Below are 21,237 nucleotides of genomic sequence, written 5' to 3' on the forward strand. Positions count from 1 at the left end.
TGCTGCAGTGATTGTGTGACTTTCACAGCGGGCGACCAAAGGCAAGAATCAGTTCGGGAGATTACTCAGGTCAAAAATGTATGGTTTGTTTTGATGTGTGAATTAATGAGTACAACCTGTATTAACCCTCAGGGAGTTAAACCCACATAAGGCACACATTATGGGTTCTTTTAGATCGACATTTGGTTTTGTTGCGGCTCTTGCTACACCAACTCACATTTTAGCAAAAAAGCGGTTATCAAGCTCACTAGCGGTATAAACATGCAAAGTTGAACAAGGAAGCTTTAAACAATCATTTTAGTTTTAACTTGAACCCGTTAAGTAATAATAACTAGCACTGGGCAGTAACGCATTATTTAACCCGTCACAATAATAATAATTTGATCATTTTCAGTAGTGTAATGTTTAGGTATTACAATTCAGTAACTACATTACAGTTACTAATCCAAGAAACCCTCTGTTCAGGATTCCCACTCTTTTTAAGATCATTCAATAGTGGTCAACATTTATGGGAAACATTTTTGTGGTGCGCTTGGCTGTTTTCACCACAGCCAATTTTTCCGCTGTGGCCTCGGTGGAGCATAGATAACAGTTCAAATCAAGTAGATTTAATTTTACTTCACAGAAAATTTATTCAACCTATAAGCCTATCAAGTAGAAAGTGTTTGTTGCACGTCTAATTAACACAACAACGTCATCAACCACAACAACAAATGTAAATTTGATCACTAATAACAGGCTGTACGCATGTTGATGTGACTGTCTACAGTATTTCCAAGGGCCAAAGTTTGCTGTGTGAAAAAGGAGTGTTTTTCCATTCTGCTTTGCGTCTGGTAAACCCAGTGTGTGTGTCATAGTGTGTTAATTATGCAACCAACAGTTTCAGACAAAATATGCACCTAGGTTTACGTAATCTGAGTAGGGAGCTAAAATACAAAATATTTTACAGGACAACATAGTTGTTACAACATAATATTTTACGATATTTGGTCATTTTAGTATATTTCCAGCTGCTTCAATGACAAGTGTCTCAACTTACAGGTTTTTCAGATTTTCAAGGACACGTAGGAACCCTGTCCGTTACGTCAACATTTCGGGGTTAGGAGCTTGGCTGTGTCTCTATGCTCATGCCAGTATGCTAGCTTGACACAGGAGTTTGTGTGGGGGGGCTGTACATGTCCACAGGATCAGCCATTTCCACACTTTCCATTTGTTGTCTATGTGAGCAGCCGAGCAATGCATTCTGGTTGCACAGCGATGCACGATGAAATAAAAGAAATAAAGATGAAATAAAAACAATAAAAATAGAACACATGTACAATACAAGAAGAAACCTATGAAACCAGTAAGTGTTTACTGCATTTACCGTGATAAATGCTACGTGGGTTACAGTAAATTAACAAAAATCGACAAACTGTTAGAATAAATGCTGTATCATGACAATATAGCAGGAATGAGAGAGGACCTGGAGACAGCAGAAGTATTTAAATCAAAATGGCAAAAAACAAACAGATTAATACTAACAGGCACTAAAAGTAGTCCATTTATCAACCAAACTGCAGCAGCCAGTCTCGTAAAACCCCATAGGCAGCAGGAATAGTATTTTATCCTTTGTTTGTATTTTCTATTTTATTATATATTTTTTGTGTATCCTATTCTTTATATTGTGTAATCTATAGAATTTTCTATAATGTATATATTAATTATATTTCGAGTATGGCAAGGTTTTTCTGTATTAAGATTTGTTAATTCATTTAATTATTTGTTGTATTTATTTCTTTTTGATTACATTTACTGTTCCTGTGCAGTGCCTGGATAACTTGCTGCTGTAACAAAAGATTCCAAATTGGGATCAATAAAGTACATCCATGCCAACCATCCATCCCATCAAACATCCATCCATCCAACATACACAGTCTAGGCTAACGAGCACAGAGTCTACTCAATCTGGCAAGCTCAAAGCCCCCAGGTGGTTTGTTCGGTATTCCTGGGCATACAGGCAGTAGTTCAACATGTACAAGAAGTTTGAGGCCAGTAAATACGTATGTATCAGCAACAGCCGAGTCAGGTCAACTCCAGGATGCGATTTTGTACTCCATCCACTTTGCTATTGGATCCTCTAAGTTTATAGTAACACACATTACCGTTCTATATGACATTTGTCAGATTACTTAAACAGAAGCAATCAAAAGAAAAGGCAATTTCCAATATACAATCGAGGAAGATGTCAATAGACTGTCAATAATGTAAAGGCCAGTAATTAGTGCTGTGCAGGGAAGGCTTACTTGTTTTTAGCTGACAATTATGGGCCAGAGCCGTATGGATTTGTGCTTCATCATTGAAAGAGCGAGGTTCTTACACCACAGTTTGTACCTGATTTTACAGCTTGAAATTAAATTTGTGGTTTATTTTTTTGTCCACTGAAAACCTATGCTTTGTCATACTGCAGATATTTGCAAAGAATAAATCTGTAACTCACCAAAAGGCAATTTATCAGTGTTCAACAGAACATTTTAAACTGTCCGACATAATAAGGATGGATAAAAATTATAGGCTCCTTCCAAAAGTGAAGCCAAAACATCTCAATTGCCCAGTCACGCTATGCAGGTAACATACAATGGGGTTTTAGAGATTCAAGGAAAACAGGTTGCAGGTTGCCCAACCAAAACAATGAGCTAAAAGATAGAGAAACTGTTGCAAAAATCCAACAAGAACTTTTTATCCTGTTACTTTATCCTCATGCATTGTTTTCCCTTTATATATACATAACTACATTGTGTCTGTTCATTTTGTGTTTTTTTATGTTATTTTTTTTTATTATTGTATTACTTTTGAATCAAATCATGTCCTTTAAATTGTCTTTTTATTTGTAATGTCCACTGTATAAGACTATGACTTCTCAACTCCTGTTCTCATGTCTGTTTACAAGTGTTTTTATTGCAAGTGCAAAAAATGGGGGAAAAAAAAAAACATTAAATGAATAGTTTTGCTCCAGCTCTGTTGATAGAGATACAAACCCGACAAAATTTGCTTCAGGCAAGATTAATTGTGGCGTTATGTTGTACCAGATGAACTAGAGAATCAGGGGAAACCTGGTGCACACTAACAACATCAGCTCTGCTCAGTGTTGATAACTGTCATTAACTTCAAAGCATAATCTCCTTGCGCTTCCTATAAAATGCCAATTAAACCTCTGTAGAGAACATTACACTGGATGCTTTCCACGGCAGCTGTAGCCCAGTGTGGTCATCACAGTCCTCCCGATCATTACAGTGTCTTCAGATATTTAAAGTCACGGCGCATTCACATCCTGCAGCCTGCTCCTTGCAGGACCCTGAGCTGTCCCAGGTGTCACCCTATATCCCTTGTTAGGCTTCACCTAATGAAGCTCAATGCCCAGCGTTAGGAAATACGGCCATTGAGTGCTGCTAAGCAACAGGCACTCACGCTGTTCTCTCTAAAATCACCTCCCCAGAGAAACTGACACCACTTGGCCTGGTGTGCCCTGCTGCCGCTCTGCCAACAGACTTGTAACAGCGATATGTTTTGCTGCAGTCAGAAGGTCATCTCAAACTGATGTTTCAGGTATTTTTTTTGCAAGACGGAGACATGCAATGTTAGTCCCAGCAGGTCTGTGATTATGTTGACCCACAGCAGCCTTCACTAATGGTCAGTTAGTCGCCTCTTGGCTCCACACTACAGCTTGTTTGTCACATGGGCTTTGAGGGCTGAAGACGGCCAGCCAAACAGACCAGACTGCAAACTGGTTTTCCTGTTTTCTACCTTACTTTAGACTTCACATCGCTTTTGGTGGCAAATCATTCCACAGCATCTGTAATACACATGCAATGACTTGAAACTAATTAAGCTTTGTATTTACATAAATCATCATATATATCATGATCACTTTGCACAAACTGAACACCTGCATGCATAATGTTGCAGCAATTATGCAAGTGAGCAATCTCAAAAAGCACATGTTGCATATCATGTTTCATGATAACAACTCAGCTGCATGTTATATTTCGTTCATTTACCATGAATTGATAATCTAACAATTAAGAGCAAAATGTCAACATGCACTCACAATGCCATGCAAACTGAAGGTGATGCTGTGAGAATTATAGCCCTCATCCTGGTGGTTTATTTGTTTTTTCCAACCTATGTAATTCTACTGTCACTGTGCTATCGCACTGTATTTGTTTTCCACCCTCCGGGGATACCGCATTTAGTATCAGAGACACTACTCGTGTATCAAAAAACGCTAGCGGACCACACACTGTGCACAAGCCGCCGACGCTGATTTCATGCTGCTGTTCCGTGGCAATAACTCATACAGGAGACCACACACTCCCACTCTTTCTACAGATGGAATAAAGTGGTTGTGATAAGACCGTGTGGGAGTGCATTACGGTGCAGAGCTACAGAGGGAAGATGATTGTCAGGGTCCAGCCGGAGAGAATTAACAGCAGGTGGTAGTGATGGAGTAGCACTGGTCATCTGCACTCCTACTGTACCCACTCATTAATTCTATAAAATACCCTGGAGTTTCATGTACAGGTTCTTTAAGGGAATAACATGTCAGAAAGGAAAATGAGAGGAATGTGTGACCAGGGGCAGTGTATGAGCAAAACAATGAGACCAAATGCAGATCCATGTTTGTGTCTGAGCTGCAAGGAGGAACACCCAGCAGTTTGGCAGCTGGGTACTGTGTCATGCTGACTCACAGCCTGGAGCGGCCAGAGTGGATCAAAATGCGACTAGCAGCCAAAAGATGACGTGAGGTAAATGTCAGAACTTGTGTTGCAGTGCCCACTTGATTCCCACGCCACTGTTAGATTCAGGTGACACGGTTTAAAGGTCTTCAGGTCCACATCCTCATAATGCACTCTATAATTCAAGGACGGTGTTATAATATTTATAGTTATTATATTTTCTTATTTTTAGCAAAAGATCAAAAACAACAATGCAGTAAACTATCTCTCAATTTCATAAGACTACCGATCCATGCGCCTATTGCCGCTCCTGTTCAAGATTTAGTTGACAACATCAATTCATTCTCATGTCTGTCTGTTAAAGCTCCATTGTGTAACATTTAGGAGGATCTATTGACAGAAATGGAATTCATGAAATGGGTTTCAATAGTGTATAATTAACTGAAAATAGAAATTGTTGTGTTTCTTTTACCTTAGAATGAGACGTTTTTATCTACAGATGCAGCGGGTTGCCTTCCATGGAGTCCGCCATGTTGAACCACCATGTTTCTACAGCAGCCCAGACTGGGACCAAACTCTGACTCTAGATAGGGCCTTTTGCATTTTTCATGCATTTAGCAATTTAGCTTGATTCACAGAGTTTCCTGATAGACAGGAATCTGTACTAGTTAGTCGGTTAAACTAAGCTAGTTAGTTCAGTCCATGCTGCTGGGACTGGGAGCTCAAAGCAACTGGGGAGTGATGGTATATTTAGACCACAAGCAAAGGAGCTTTGACGTCCAGGAGGAGGAGGTTTTCTGACTCAGGACAAGGGACAGCCAGTGGGGTGAGCAGACCTGGTGTTGCAAGAACTGGAGCCAGGCAAGTGGGAAATGTAACCGTGATCAGCAGCCTCTGCGGAAATGGCAGAGGTGAAGAGACCTAAAAGGACATTGACGGAGAAAGCTACAAAGAGAAAGGGCGAGAGAAGCAGCAGAGCAAGAGTAGAATTCAAAGTGGCTTAGAAATAGCTTCATGATTTAAAAGGCTGCAGACAAGCGGAGAGCTGGCCTTCTTGCTGTTCGACTAGTAAAAAATATTAGCTGGCTTGCACGCTATGTTGTATGGCTGCGTTAGCAAAGTTGTAGCTGACTCACTAGTTTTTGGTCAATGTAAATAGTAATGTAACCATAACAAATGCACATGTTCAGCTGTCCATATTTATGACAGTGGTATTGCAGTGGGGGCGTCACAACAAATACCAAATCTCACATAATGTTGCTTTAAGATCCCGCCCTAAAATATAAATGCACACATCGTAAAGTCCTTTATATGTCACTTGAGGACTAATTAGCATTATGTCATCTTTTTGGTTTATCTCATCTCAACTTGTAATAAATGAGAATTATCCATTAAGCTTCGTTCCTCATATATTAAACAACACTTGAGCCCAGCATGCATGTTATAAGATCTCATATCAATATTTCAAGGAAGTAACTGCATTAATATTTTTGCATAATTGATATGCAGACCCCTTTGCAGTGGGTGTCCTTCATGTTATTTTTATTTTAATGAAAAGTCATGAGAGTCGTGTTGGATACAGTATAAAACTTAATGTGATATAAAGCGATTACTGTACTGCAGTTTGTTGGTACAAACCTCTCTCTACCTGGATGACCGTTTCTATCAAACATGACATTTATATTGGCATTCACTGCCAGTACATTGTGCCAGAATGGTAAAAGGTGTGCTTGTTTTATTAACTGCAAAGTGCAGGAGTTCACTGTGCACATTTGTTAGAGCTGGTGAAGCAGCTGCATTGAATAACATATCCTGATATTCTTGTATTTTGGCATTTATTGGAAACCAGAAGGAATTTCAACAACAAGGACAGGGATTTTGAAAGCCAGACATTAGAGCTGAACTCCTTATAAATATGTAACGGGACAGTAAAACCTTGCTCGTTTTCCTTGAAATACATCCCAACAAACCCTTCACGTATTCAGCATTTCTCCCTCTATTCTCTTCTCTCCTGCCACAATCTACCTCCATTTTCTTCCTCAGTGTTCAGCCAACATGGTTCCCCCCTCTGCCAGCTGCTTAAGAATGATGCCACCTGGACTCGGGACCCCGACTACAAAGAGAAAACACAGTTCATCAAGCGACGACTCACCAACCCCACTCCTCACTCACACCGGCCCACTTGAGCCTGGATGAGCCCACTGTGCTCGTCGCTGTACCCCACTTCATCTGTGCTGGAGTGGAACAGCCAGTGGCTACCACTTGAATCCTCTAAGAAAATCCGAGGGTGAGAGGAAGCATCTCGCTGGCCTCTGGGCATTTGAACACATTTATCTCAATGATAGAGGCTTCTCTCTTCGCACAGATGAGAAGACACTCAGCAAAAGCTGGCCACAAGCCACTGACATGGTTGTGATTGATAGAATCAGTAACACAGTGCAGATAAGTAGTTCCAGCAACATTGGAGGGAACAGTCAGGTGAAAAATATGCTCTAATTTTGTACAAATGTCAATTTATTCTGCCTGTTTATTTCAGATTACCTACGTCTTTCTAGCCTCTGCTTCATCTCTGGTTGTAGCTCTATGGATGATGCCTACCTCAGCCTCAGGCTAGTTGCTGTTTCGAGGTAGATAGCTCTTCGAGATGACTGACAAGTGTTGAGCCAGGAATCAGACCAACTTGAGGGGAGCAAAGCAAGATTTACAAATGTACCTTCTGCCTAAAGGTGAGGAGCTAGATACAGTAGCTTTAAGGGCCCTGTCTGCAGGTGAGATGTGTGGCTTATCTTGGCTGCTGTGAAAGATTTTTCACAAACTTCTCAGCACTGTCGTCATAGTACCTGACTTGTGTTAAAACAAGAAAAGCAGTTTTTCTGTGACTTAAGCGTTAATATGAAGTTTGAAGTAAAATTCTGCTTTATTACAGCTTTGGCCTGTACTTTTGGTCGTAATTTTGATCATTTATAACATAGAAATTCAAATCAGACAGGTTGACAAGCAGTTTTGCTAGACTATATCGCTGTTTTTGGAAATATAATTGCACAGCTCACCTAAGTACTTCAGAATACACATACACATCATTTTAATACTAAATATTTTTATTTATCCTTATCACTTTTCTAAATTCTAATTTATACAGTAATAAGCATTTAAAAAATCTTAAAACCTGAAGTAATTGCACCTGAAATGTCTGATGATCCCTCACTGCACAGGAAAACAACAAAGGCAAATATGGTGTGTCAGACTTGAACAAGAAGTCAGTGTGTAAAAACTGTGATGGATGTTTACGGTGGACTGTTTGCCGCTAGAGGAAATGTCAGGGGAACACCAAAGTCTGAATGAAGAATGGTCGAAATCAAAGCAGCAGAGGCCAAGATATCCTGACTTTTAGTCTCTAGTGCTGGCTAGCTCCAAAAACACTGCATTTACTATAATGCACCTAACACTAGAATCTGTTTCTCATAGATGCACGTGTCTTTCATGTGCCACACTTCCATTATGTACTGAAGGTGACATCATTAGGGTAATTTTCTCAGATTTGGAAAGGCTCCCTTCAGAGCCACAGACGACATTACACAACTGTTTTAACAGGCTGAGTCATACTTCTTATGACAAGTATGCTGACTTTGATGTGTAAAATCAAAAGAGTGCCCCTTCAAGATTAGGATAGTTACTATAGTCCTTTATATGTCTGTTTTGGTTGAATAATCTATAATTCCAGGATAAAGCCACAGGGGCAAACTGTGCTGCAGAGAGGGACCTTGTGAGCACAGTTTACCCTCTGAGAGGTGAAAATAGACCAGCCGGCTCCAGAGCCAGTGACTCCCACAGAGAGCATCAGCACCACAGGAACCCATTCGCATCGATCTGTGTGGAGACCTCCATCAAGCTCCCGGTAGGACACTCCAGCAAAGTGAAAATAATCTACCGGCTACAAAGTGCAACTAGGGTGAACGCCTCGAATCATTTTTCAATAAGCAGCAGTCAGGAGATATATTAACAACTTTCTAGTTTGGAGTAAATTCATTCAGCATTATAAGGAATCACAGCAGGCTGCCAACCAGAAAGATGTTACAGCACAGATTAGATCTCACAAATTGGCACACAAAAATAAAATCTCAAATGAACAAAACCACAACAATCCATTAATCATTGATAGATCTTGCTGGACACGTCCAGGTAATATAACACCAGTGTCGAGGGGGAGAGCAACAGAGGAATCTTACATGTATTTAGCAAACTGTTGTTGTAATCAGTGTTCCTTAATTTAAGTACTAAATCAGAAAAAACACTGTAATTTAAAATTAATTTGAGTGAAGTAGAGTAGACAATGTGGCATTAAATAATGACTCTGTTGTTCAGCTCCTACATACTGATCATCCCCAGCTACTTAAGCTTGGCCTTGTGAGGTAAAATTACTGAATTGTTATAATATTTCAACTTTAGGGACTTCATGATTTCACAACAAATCTATTTATATGCTGTGACATGGATGGGTTGCTGAAAACCACTGTAAAAAATGTATTCTGAAGATCTCTTCCTGCCATTACGATGTGAACGCCATAAAAACATAAGCCATTAAACTTTATATAAACACCTGTTATGAAACTCAGTGTTATGCATTATGAATGAGCAAATCACCTATATTTAAAATATGCTCAATCATTTTATTGACGACTGCTTGAGGAAATAAGTCATGAAATCACATGTCCTTGATGTATCGGAGATTTACATAATCCATTGCTAAGTAATGGGAAACCCAGGATATTACAGCCCATGTGTCATCAAGAAAATTCAGATGACCAAGCAGGCTTATTGACCCTCCTTGTGGTTGAGCCAACACAGCTGGAAAAACCAACAAGTTCTCTTTGGGAATAAAGGAACTGCCTGCCAGTAAAAGCAAAAGGGAAACATGCCCTCCTCTATAGTGACCTCCAATCAGCACTTGAGAAGATGCAACAAAGATGTGTGTTTCTCTAAACCGAGTCACCCTCCAACCCACCTTGCTCATGTTCACACACACTTAAACACACAGCAATAACTGTCCACATGCTTCACATATTTAGGACTCCAACCAAACAATCCCCCTCAAGATTACATTGTGTATTATCAGCCAGAGGATGACAGCTGAGCGGAGGCAAAGTGCAGCTTTTAGCAGCCTTCAGCTTGTGCAGAGTATCAGACAAACCACAGAGCACGTCTATTGTATGCAAATGGGTCCTTGAAAACATTTTAATACACTAACCCTTACATGAACCATGTTATTTCCTTGCTTGAGTCTAATATGTCAAGCATATAGCATCTACATTATATAAGAAATGCTTCCTGATGCTGTAGAACCATCTTGGTTTTAACCAGACTGGAGGCTAAACTCCACTATTTATTTTGTAGAATACATAAATAAAAAGTCATATGCAACATAATAAATAAATGCAGAGTGTTTAAAGTGAGACACTGCAGGGAAAAACATGAAATTTTCATGCTATTTTGAGATTTTAGGCTATTTTGCTTCCATAACACATTTTTTGCAGACGCAAAATAGTGGAAAGAAAACGCCCAAAATAGACATTTATTATTTATTTTACTTTACTTTGTCTATTTGCATCTGTTGACTTCACCAGAAGTTATCATTGAATAATGCCTCATTTGCACATTTAAACCTAAAAGAAAACAAGAAAACTTAATGCAAAACCTAATTTTCTTACTGTATGTAATTAACTGGGAAGGTTTCATGGTGATATCTAGGCCACTGGTTGTCTAGGGGTCCCAACCCTCACTAGGGGTCCCAACTCTCACTTGGGGTCGCCAAAGCTTTAAAGGGGGACGCGAGGCCTTCTTGATTTTGAGGAGTGTAAGAAAACATTTAAAAAATATAAACAGTAGGCCGATATCTCAGAAATTCATTTCTGAGAAAAAAACTAAATGACATTATTTTTAAGATTTTAGATTTTAGAGTTTAGATTATTATTAAAGACATAAACTAGAAAATAAATCTCACAGGATATGGGTATGGTGAAGTCCTAAACACAAGCTATATTCACAGAGCCTTCACTGTCTGCTAAACAGCCTCGTCCTGCAATAGAAAGTACGCAGTTCAAACAACCAAAGAGCTAATGGAACTACGGAAGCCCTGAAAGGCAAGTGATTTTTTTTTTTTCTGTGTGTTTGTGTAATACTGGATTAGACCACAGGAGGACAACTACCCCATGTTATAAACGGGACTAAAAGCATTCATAATTTTTTCAGGGTGAGTTTTGATTTCTCCATGTACTCTCTTGTAGCAGTCCTCTTGTGGTGAGATTTTCCTTTTCTTTAAACCTGTTTCACACATGGAATAAAATTAAAACCTAGAAAAATGAGGGAGTTGTTGCACAAAAAAATAAACGTCTACAATGAATGATTGATTTTCTAAAGATACATAATAGAAAAAGAGAATTCTATAAAACATATCCTAAAAATATCATCCAAATGGCTTGTTTTACACAAACTTTCTGCAGTTTTTTTTCTGGCACATAAACTGGATATAATGTGTTAAGAAATCCTGCAGAAAGACGTGCCGTACTGTAAGTGCCGGTTGCTGCAAAGCGTAATGGAAACTGTGACTGGCACAATAGGTCCAACAAAGACACAGTACCTGACTCATCTTCACAAAGCAGTTTCGTTAGAGAGGACAGGTGATTCATTTATCTGTGAGCATGGTACACACTTATATAGCACTACAAAATATAAGCATTTGACTCTATGATTATGTAAATAATCATGCACTGACTCGTGAAGTTTGACATTTGAAAAATTTGAATAAATTCTCATCTTGTTGTTTATTTAGCATAAAAGCTGTGATTTATGACTATGTCAGGAGTAATGTGTTACTATGTATTACATTAAAGCTCTAATCAATAGTTATGTCAACAATGGATTAGATTACTATTTGTAATTTGAAAGGTGTGAATCTGAGTGACAAATCCACAGATGATCATCCAACTCTGCAGTTTTTTTTGTTTTTCTTTTGCATTTTAGCTCATTGTTTTGGTTCTCCAGTTCGGCAGCTATTTCCAGCAAAAAAAAGTTCAGAGAAACTGTACACAAGCTACTTAACAGCAAATGGCAGACAGTAAGTTACTACCTGGTGAAGAAAGTGGTGCTTGTAAGAAGCAAACATGGCAAATATTTTACTCGAGTTGGTGGAGATCAGAACAGAGCTTAAATGAAAATATTGGTCTATTGGACATGAATCCAAATTAATGCTAAAGTGTCTGTCTGTTGGACGTGTACTGTATAGGCAAATGTTTGCTAGCAAGGTCATCATCAATTTTATTAGCCGATAATATATCACTTTTGTTTTCAGCCTGGTTTGCTTAAAAGACCAGTGTGGAGGATTTAGTGGCACCTAGTGGTGGGATTGCAGAATGCAACCAACTCAAACCCTTTCACTCAACAAAGCACTAAACTACAGCAGCCACAAAACTTACGAAAGGCCCTATCTAGAGCCATTGTTTGGTTTGTCTAAACATGGCAGTTTAACATGGCAACCTTCACAGAAGGTGAGCCTTGTCTGTAAATGAAAACCGTTCATTCTAAGGCAACAAAAACACAACGATTCTTATATACAGGTGATTCTACACTAATGAAAACATACCTATGAATATTATATTCCATTTCAGCCAGTTGATCCTCCTTAATGTTACACACTGAGCTTTTATAAAAATCAGCAAATGCAGTTTAATGTTTTAACATACTCAGATAAAATTTGTATGTAAGCATACATGTATGTTATTTTCAATTACTGTAAACATTTAAACCACAATGCCATTACTTGTTTCTCACAATGTTCAATGCTTATTATCAGGATTTGTTTAATTTAAAAAAAGTGTAAAATCATTGTGGCATCTTGAAACTGCCCTTCCCAGAGCTCCCTTGTCAATAAAACATTGTGTTCAGTAGTTTTCATTTATTTTAGTTAGCACTAGCTTCTGCTAACCAAACACTGCTATGCTAATATGTTACTCTCACTATAATAATAATTTTTCATGTATTGTGTCTGTTTCCCATTACATTTGTATGCCTTTTATTAAAACTGACATATTGGCTAACATTCATGAACAAAGTGATAGACCTTCCAACTGCAGCAGCCAGTAAAATCTGCAATTAATTTTAATTCTATGAACACATTTTTCATTTAATTATTGTTTGTAGCAAATATATCCTTCATTAAAAAGCAATTATGTTTTTGTCTGCCATTTAATATGGTCTTAAAGTGCTGCTCACCCTGATTAAACTTGATTAGTCTGGGTTTTGCTTGTGTTTTGGTGACAGTCTTAATGCTGTTTCAGAGGCTTTTTCTCTCTAGCAAGTCAAAAGAAAAACAAACAAACAATCTGTTAAAGTAATTTCCACATTTATAGACAAGAATTTTTTGTACAGTTTCAGTTATCGTTCAAAAATATCCCTGATCTCAGTCTTCAAAAATCCAATAACACCCATACTCTAAAGTGCCTATCTACTATATACACATGTGGATATTTCCAGACATTTAGCAGAGATGACTTTCACCTTTTAAGCTGTCTTTAGTCTCCCGGCAACATGAGCGACTCAGCACTGTGCGAAAAGTAAGTATATACACACACTACTGCATGCTGCGGGTGCATATCTCCCTCCAAGCAGAGCTGCGGTGAGAACACCTCGCGCACACCACATGCTATCATCACTAAGTGTCACATTCGGTGCAATTAGTCACAGGAATAAATAGAGTCAACCTGCAGGGTCAACCTGGATGGAGGGGTGCGGGGAGGGTGGTTACAGCCTCATTGTGACCGACACGGGCCCCTCAAGACAGCTGGGCATGTGCTAAGAGCCTCACAGCTGAGCTCCAGTTTAAGACATTATTTCTTTTACTCACACAGTTTATAAAGGTGTGACGGTAATGATCACGGATTACCACCAGACATTCCCTAAAACTGGAGATTTTGCTGTGTTTAGCCTATTATCAATAAAGCACAGTCAGGTGAGGCCTCCAGCTAAAGATTTTTTTAATCCTCCGTGAGTGAGTTTGTAGCCTTGGATCCTCAATTTAAAGTGCAGGCCTGAGATTCAGCTTTTTTGTACTTCATATATTCCTATTGTTGCCATAACTACTACTGCTGACACCACAGCTGCTATTACTACTACTGCTACTATTAAATCTACTATTAGATGTTTTAATGACATTGGGATTATATCTGCCAGGCACACATTCAAAGACAAGATCTGTGATACAACTTTTTCCTGCTGCTGCTATTATTGCTGTACTGAAGAGCCTAATTCAGTCTTTAAGGAGCCTGATATGTTGAGCATCTACAGGAATAACTGATATTGAAGCAGATTTAAAAATAAATGTAATGTAAAAATATAATATTTAGGAGAAAAACAGGTTGTGTAATCTGTGGTTGTGGGAGAAGTTGAAAGCCATTTGTTGCTGGTGTATCGTACAGACGAATGATTTAAAAGGTTCTCTGTACCATGAAATGGCTCAACAAAGTCTGAAATATCAGATATCATATTGATATGGACAAGTGCAAACTTAGTCTAAAAGCCTGAAAAAAAGACACGACTGAACTATATAATTAGTATTGTTCTGAATTCTCCGGCAATGTATTCATATAGTACATGTTTTGCTAGCGATTTATGAGTTTTGTTGTCTTGTTGACATGTAGATGTGAAATATAACTGAAAACTATTTGAATTAGTTTCCTTTATTTTTGGGAAATTTTGAATTATTGTTTGAAAATGTGTATGTATGGTAGGCAGTCTCTACTAGTGCTATGCTGCTATGCAACAATGTGTTGGGTGGAGAACAGGTCCCTGTCAGTGAATCAGCTTACCACTTTGAAAAAAGAAAAACTCACGTTAAATTAAAAATGCTTTTTCTATATCTGGACTCAAAAAGGCAAACTCATCTCCATCATTGTTTTACTGATTTTTTTCTTTTTGTAAAGCTAGCAATCTAAAGCTCACAAATGATATGATTATTCTACATTAACTATAAAACTATACAAAAAAACTCTTATAATAAAATTATTTCTTATTTCTTGTGGTATTTATGTCATATCCAGATATGCAGGGATTGCTGGGTAATGTGTATGTTGATGTTGTATTTGATCATGTGACAAGACGATATGATATATGGCTCATCATAATAGCAACAGTTCTGCTACTATTACTTCAGCTGCTGCTGATTGCCAATACTGCTACTATAACTATTATTACTACTGCTGCTGCTGGTATTACCAAAACAGATACACTGCAATGTGATGTTATTTTAACTCAAACATTACTTAACATTACAATTACATTAAACCGTTAAGTAACACAAACAAAATGTTTTAAATTCAAAAATATTCTTGATGAAGCCACTTTTACTAGTAATTTTAAGTGACAATACCTTAGTTTTGTAAGTTACAGAAACATTCCTGATTAAGTACTTTTTAATAGGTATTCTGTTATCACAGTACAATTACAAAATTAAGTCTGTCACTTCAAATTACCAAAGCTACTTGATCAAAATGATAATGTTTTTTAACTTACAAAAATATGTTAGTTTTACCTAAAATATTTGATGTAATGTACTTTCAACAATTTGAATTAAACTAACTTATCTTGTTTTACAGTGTAATATTACTACTATTTCTACTACAGCTGCTGGTACTACTAAAACTGATAATACTACTATTAATATTACTACTGCTATTACTGGTGCTTAAAGTACAATTACTACTGCTGCCACAGCCTGTACTGATCCTGCTGCTGCTCCCACTACTACCACTGCTAATACTGCCTCGTCTGCCACTGTTAGTTACACAGCTACACCTTCTGCTAATGCTATACTGCTAATATTACTATTAAGGTAACAAATACTGTAAACTACTACTGCCATTACTTCCACTACAACTTCTCCAAGGACATTTACTACTGATGTTGCCACCAATATAACCAGCACTCCTATTGCAGCTCTTGAAACGTCCCTGAAGAGATCTGTCCAGCAGAACTGAGATCAGCCTTTAAATCCCATCTTCCTGTGGTTTCTCCTTATTCTTCTACAGAATATTCTTTACTTCCCCTTGCATTTTTTTATCACATGCTACTTTCTTGTTTTACTAAGACATCATGTTTATATTGTGAAAAAAAATATATATATATATATATATATAGAGAGAGAGAGAGAGAGAGCGAGCAGATGAGGTTGCTGTAAAACCAACAAATATGCATGTATATAACACTGCATGTGCAGATGGGATGGGTGTTTGTTTTTATTAATGATGGTTGTGGAGAGTGCCGTTAAATGCATTGCTGTGACTTTTTCATATTTATCAAACCATATAGAAACATTTGTTATGTTTCCCTGCTTCCACTGTATTTATCTTATCCTGCTAATAAATCGGGATGTCCAGTTAATTATTAAGATGGAGAATGCTGTTATATAATTGGACAGAATAATCTTGAAAATAACGGCCTGCTCTACAGGTTCACAGTGAGCAGATGCTCAGTGTGTATGGCTCAGTGTGCGGCTCAGTGTGCGGCTCAGTGTGTGCAGACGTGCTGGCTCTTACAGCACTGTGGTGAGCTGGATTGTTACATTTCTCCTGGGTTATTCTGTCTTTGGTGTGATTTGTTCTGCTGTAAATGTGCATACCCGGCATGAGTGCGCGAGCGTGTGGCAACACATATCTTAATAGACATCTTTGCACCATTTCTACTGTCCCATATGATGACACTAAATTTAATTAGTTTCCACAAACAGCTCATAGTTGACACAGACCAAATTGTTTCCTTATCTTTGCAGCAGAGTTTCAGTTTTTCACAAAGCTACTTTGAATTCTTTCACTTTCTGTGGTTCAAATAATTATTTGAAAATCTAGTGATACAGTGCATAACAAATCTAGTATCTTTATTTCTAAAGAGGGAAATTTCCTTCTAAGGCATTAACAGGTAAGGGTGTGAGGTGATAAATCCCATACAGTCAGCTGAGCGGTAAATTCGAGTACGGCCTTCCAATCACTCAGCGAACTCATCAAATCAAAGCTCCACTGCCTAAAGACATGGATGGTTGGGTCAAATACTGCCTGAAAATAATTCTTAGCTTTGGATTTAACCTACTTGGAGTGTCAGATGAAATGGGTCTGCCTTATGAGGTCTGGAGAGTTGGGCAAATCATAAAAAAAGATATCAAAGTGACATCAAGACACTTTCCTGTGATTGTCTTTACTTCATGGTCTGAGGTATCAAGAAAATTCCATCTGACCCAAAACTACAGTGATATCACTGAACATATCGCACAAGCAAAACTATGACCTCCTCTTTATTTGTATAAAAATCCCTTATAGAAAGTTACCCCTTGTCTTTCAGTAAACTAAAGATCAGACATACTGTCGGTCTGTGCTCCAGTGTGCAGTGTAGAACATTTAACATTGAATATTCAACTTTTTTTTTTATTGTCAACAAATACCTTCCCCAGCCTGTCATTGGCCCCAAGCCCATTTGTTCCTACTGAGGACGTAACTCTATAAAAAAAAAAATGGGTCACAGATGCATCGTTTCTTTTTCAAAATAGACTAAAAATGTCCTAAATGGCAGCTGGGCACTGTAGTTTTTAGCAAGTGTGACTCAAACTGGGCGAAATGTTGCATTTGTTAGGGGCTATTTCCAGCTGCGGATTGATAGACATTTGATGCAATATAGTTATTTACAGCAGCCGAGTGTAAGTAGGATTGAGTCACAACAAACTACAATGTTTATTGTAGCGAAGTAACCCCTGGTGCAACAGTGTGGCTCATTAATGTGTTGAGCTCTGTGGCACAGAGGAACAGGCTTGGGGAGTAATGGATTACTTGTAACGCAGTAATGTGATCAAGATACAACAAAAGGTAACTGTAATCCAATACAGTTACAGAAAAAAATATGTAATCAGATTACATTTGCATTTAGTAGAAATTGGCATTATTAGCAGGATTACAATTTTAAAATGCATTTAAAATGCAGAATGATATAGGACCATGCACATGCGCAGTGCACACACATAACAAGGCTCACACACCACTCTGGTCTCGAGTGAAACTCATAGCTAATCTTATCAATTCATTCAATTGAATTCACTATGGCCTCTAGTGGAAAAAAGGCTTTCACTGAGTGAAAATCTACCTAAATTCTGTCTTTCCAGCAGAAAGGGAACAATATCACAGTACAGTGCAAGTTCTGCCTTCCAGCTGTGAAAATGCTCTACAGGCTACTAAGGGTATCTGTAAAAATACATTGCGCAAAGGACACATTTCTGAGGCTAAAAAACCTTTCTAAGGTTACATTGTTCTGTTGTCTTATTGAATCTGTAAAAGACATCTTATTAATATTTCTTTTCTCTTGTTTTTATTTGCATATTTGGGGTTGAGGTAATCCAGAAGTAATGGAAAGTTATCAAGTTACGTTACTTTAATATTGCGATACTTAGTTTAGGTTGCAAACTACATTTTTAACAGGTAATTACTAATTGTACCAGATTAGATTTTCAAAGTAACCCTCCCAACCCTGTAGAAAAATAAGATATATCAGGCTTAGGATATGCAGACAGCATTTGTTAGGATGAGTTCATTGTTAGTTTATGGTCTTTTCATGGGTTTTGGTGACATTAAGTAAAGTATGGAATATCACCATTCTTTAAGATAAGATTTAGATCCATATGACAATATTTCAAATTAATGCAAAATGGTATATAAAATAATCTAACCACTGCTGCTGGTTCACAGGATTCACAAGTCTGAGTTTTTTGTTATAATGTTCCTGAATGTGTTCATTTAGACAGCAGATTGTGCATAATTATAACACAATATGCTCACATCGTCATGGCACAGTCCCACATACTATAAAATGACCTCGAGTTCTCGTCACCTTGTCATCAGTGCTTCTGAGGTGAGGTTGTGTGAGGAGGGTAATTTGGATTTTTCTTTCTTGCAATCAGCAGGACAAAAAACACTTCTCCTCCCTCTCTTTATTGCAGTCTGCTACAAGCACTGTTATGAAATAATTCCTGCCCAAACAGCTGTATGCTCATTCACCAGTGTATGCATGAATACAGGCGGTCTAATAGGAGCCCTCCCTGTACATTTTGCAGGAAAAGTCTGGCTGTCCTCTGAACTGTTCTTACTACTGTTGAGAGTATGATCATGCATAATAGCGGCCTGTTTCCTACAGAGGGGACACAGTCGGCTGCAGTGAATGTAACCACTTCACAGAACATGAATATTACAATGGCTCTCGTCGCTGTAGCCTAGAAACAACAGTGGATCCACCTTCGCTGCTCTGTGTTGTCGTCCCTTTTAAGTGTTGCCTGGCAAACTGGAGGACAGGCCTGGTGCATTAGCCCCCCCCTGCTAAAAGTCCTCATCTTGAATAACAGCATCTGACTCCCATAATGGACAGAGCGCGTCTCTGTCACCTCTGCGTAAAGGCAAGTTCATTTCAAATGTTGCGACCACGTAACACAAACTCCTGATTGCTGATTGAAAGGTTGGATTCTAACTTGTTTTTGGTGCCACGCACATTTGAACTAATCCAATTAACTGCAACTTAATTCACTTCAGCGTCATTCGGTGTTGTGGTGATTAAAATGCACAGAGAATGTGGTTTGTGTGTGGGGCGTAAACAAAGAGAAACTTAGTGGAGCTTCTGCACAGCTTGAAATAAATCTTTATGACGCAAATGCATCATCATAAGTAACGTCAAACTGATGTTTCCTTGGGGGGGGGGGGGGGCTTATCAAACAAATGCATTCATGAAAACTCTATAGATTTAATTTCTTTTAGGTTTTTTTACATTTACAGTCACTGGTTGTGAAGGACTTGTTTGTTGCCACTAAAATGTGCAATCTATAGAACAAACATTAAAACGGTGTATCAAATGTAAAAGGTGGACCCAGAGCAGTAGAAGTGGGTTTCAGTCGCTTAACTGTCGTCCTGCCTGCGGCAGCCGCACTCAGAGGAGCTGTCCTCTCAGCACCACAGCACTGAGTCCTGCTGCCTCTCCATCAGCCCCGTCCTCCTCCAACACAGCCCCGCGTTTTCCCTATGCAAGCTCTTTAAAATAAACATCTCCGTGTCTAAGACCCTGAACTCCTCGTCTCTGTCAGACTTTGAGCTGCACCGTGCTGACGCACCGTCAAAGTTGAACCATAACGTACTCCAGCTGCACCGGAGGACCTGATCAGTGTTTGAACGGGGTGCGTTACGTCATTCCTCACTGTTATTTCGCATTTAGGTGATTATTTTTTTTTTTTTTTACTAAGTGTAAATACAAACGTCCTCCTGTTGTTTGACCGCGGTGACACACAGCTCCATCCTCGCAGTTCAGCCCCCCTTTGGACCAGCGAGTGAGAACTGCAACATGTTGCTTAAAAACTTTATGTTAAGACTTGCGGCACAATGTAAATGTTTGGGATCGGGTAGTTTGTGGCTGCTCTGAATACGAACATGTGCTTCCGCTTAATTGCTGCTTGCAGCCCGCTTTATTGCCTTGAAAATGTAATTGTCCTGATAATAACTCGAGTCCTGTTGCGCAACAGTGATAGTACACCGAGACGCACCTGTAATGATTATACTGGTTTTAGAGACTGGGACTTACCTATGGTGGTTATAACCGTGATGGCAAAGTAAAATGACCCTGCGAATTTCCACTGCACCCCGGCTCTGTGGGGCTCTGCCTCCATGATGATGGTTTCCAGTTTGCGGTAATCATCCTCGCTGATGTTATATTTCCCCTGGAGACGCTTCTCCTCGGCTTCCAGCTGCTCCTTCTCCCGCATCTCGAAGTCGGACTCCAGGGCGTCAAAGACAGCGGCCCCGACGAGCAGGTATGTGAACGTGCAAATGATCAGGGACAAGGTCCGCACGTTTTGCCGCTTCATGGCCAACAGGAACCGGCGACCGAGGGGCTCATGTCCCCTCGGATTCCCCGGGAAGGCGCAGCAAGCGTGGGGGAAGCCGTGTGGACAGCGCCTGGAGGCGGAGGCGCAGAAAGGTGCGCACCGGTGACGGTGGCCGCCGGAGTCGGAGCAGCGGTTGAACCCCCCCGCCTTGTTGTGATACCGGTGACAGAAGCCCAGATCCTGCTCCTGGTTTGCGGAGAGACACAAGAGACTGCTCGATCGCCTGGACCAGGAGCCCTGCAGCCGAAAGACCCTGCGCAAGACCTGCCCAAACCAAGTCCTCCCGGTGCGCAGTGCCATCAACAAGCTGCTTTCAAGATCGCCTGTTGGTCTCTGTTCTCCTCAAGTGAACTGTACTGGTGTAAATTAATTCTTCCAGCCAAATAAATGATCGCTGACGGATCCTTTCTTTCTGTTCTTTGATGCTCCCCTCTCACTTTGTCTGCGATAAAGATTTAAAATGTCCTATAACTGAGCATCTTTCCGCATGTCTCTAAGTTTCAGCTGAACACCAACCTGTTCATTGTAACCTCATCAGCAGGTGGGATATTTTTAGCAGCCATTCCCCACATACAAAAA

At 39.3% G+C, this 21,237-nt stretch overlaps 1 protein-coding gene across 1 annotated transcript in view; it reads right to left on the bottom strand.

Moving 5' to 3' along the window:
* kcnk9 (potassium channel, subfamily K, member 9) overlaps positions 1–20,958 on the bottom strand; it is a 37,151-nt gene extending 16,193 nt beyond the window's left edge. The window contains exon 1 of the mRNA XM_035681696.1: positions 20,355–20,958. Within this exon, the coding sequence (XP_035537589.1) occupies positions 20,355–20,958 (604 nt within the window). The remainder of the gene's footprint in view (positions 1–20,354) is intronic.
* Positions 20,959–21,237: the final 279 nt, after the last annotated feature.

The sequence above is a fragment of the Morone saxatilis genome, unplaced genomic scaffold (genome assembly GCF_004916995.1).
Source record: "Morone saxatilis isolate NCDOM2014 unplaced genomic scaffold, NCSU_SB_2.0 Contig9, whole genome shotgun sequence".
Taxonomy (NCBI): Eukaryota; Metazoa; Chordata; class Actinopteri; family Moronidae; genus Morone; species Morone saxatilis.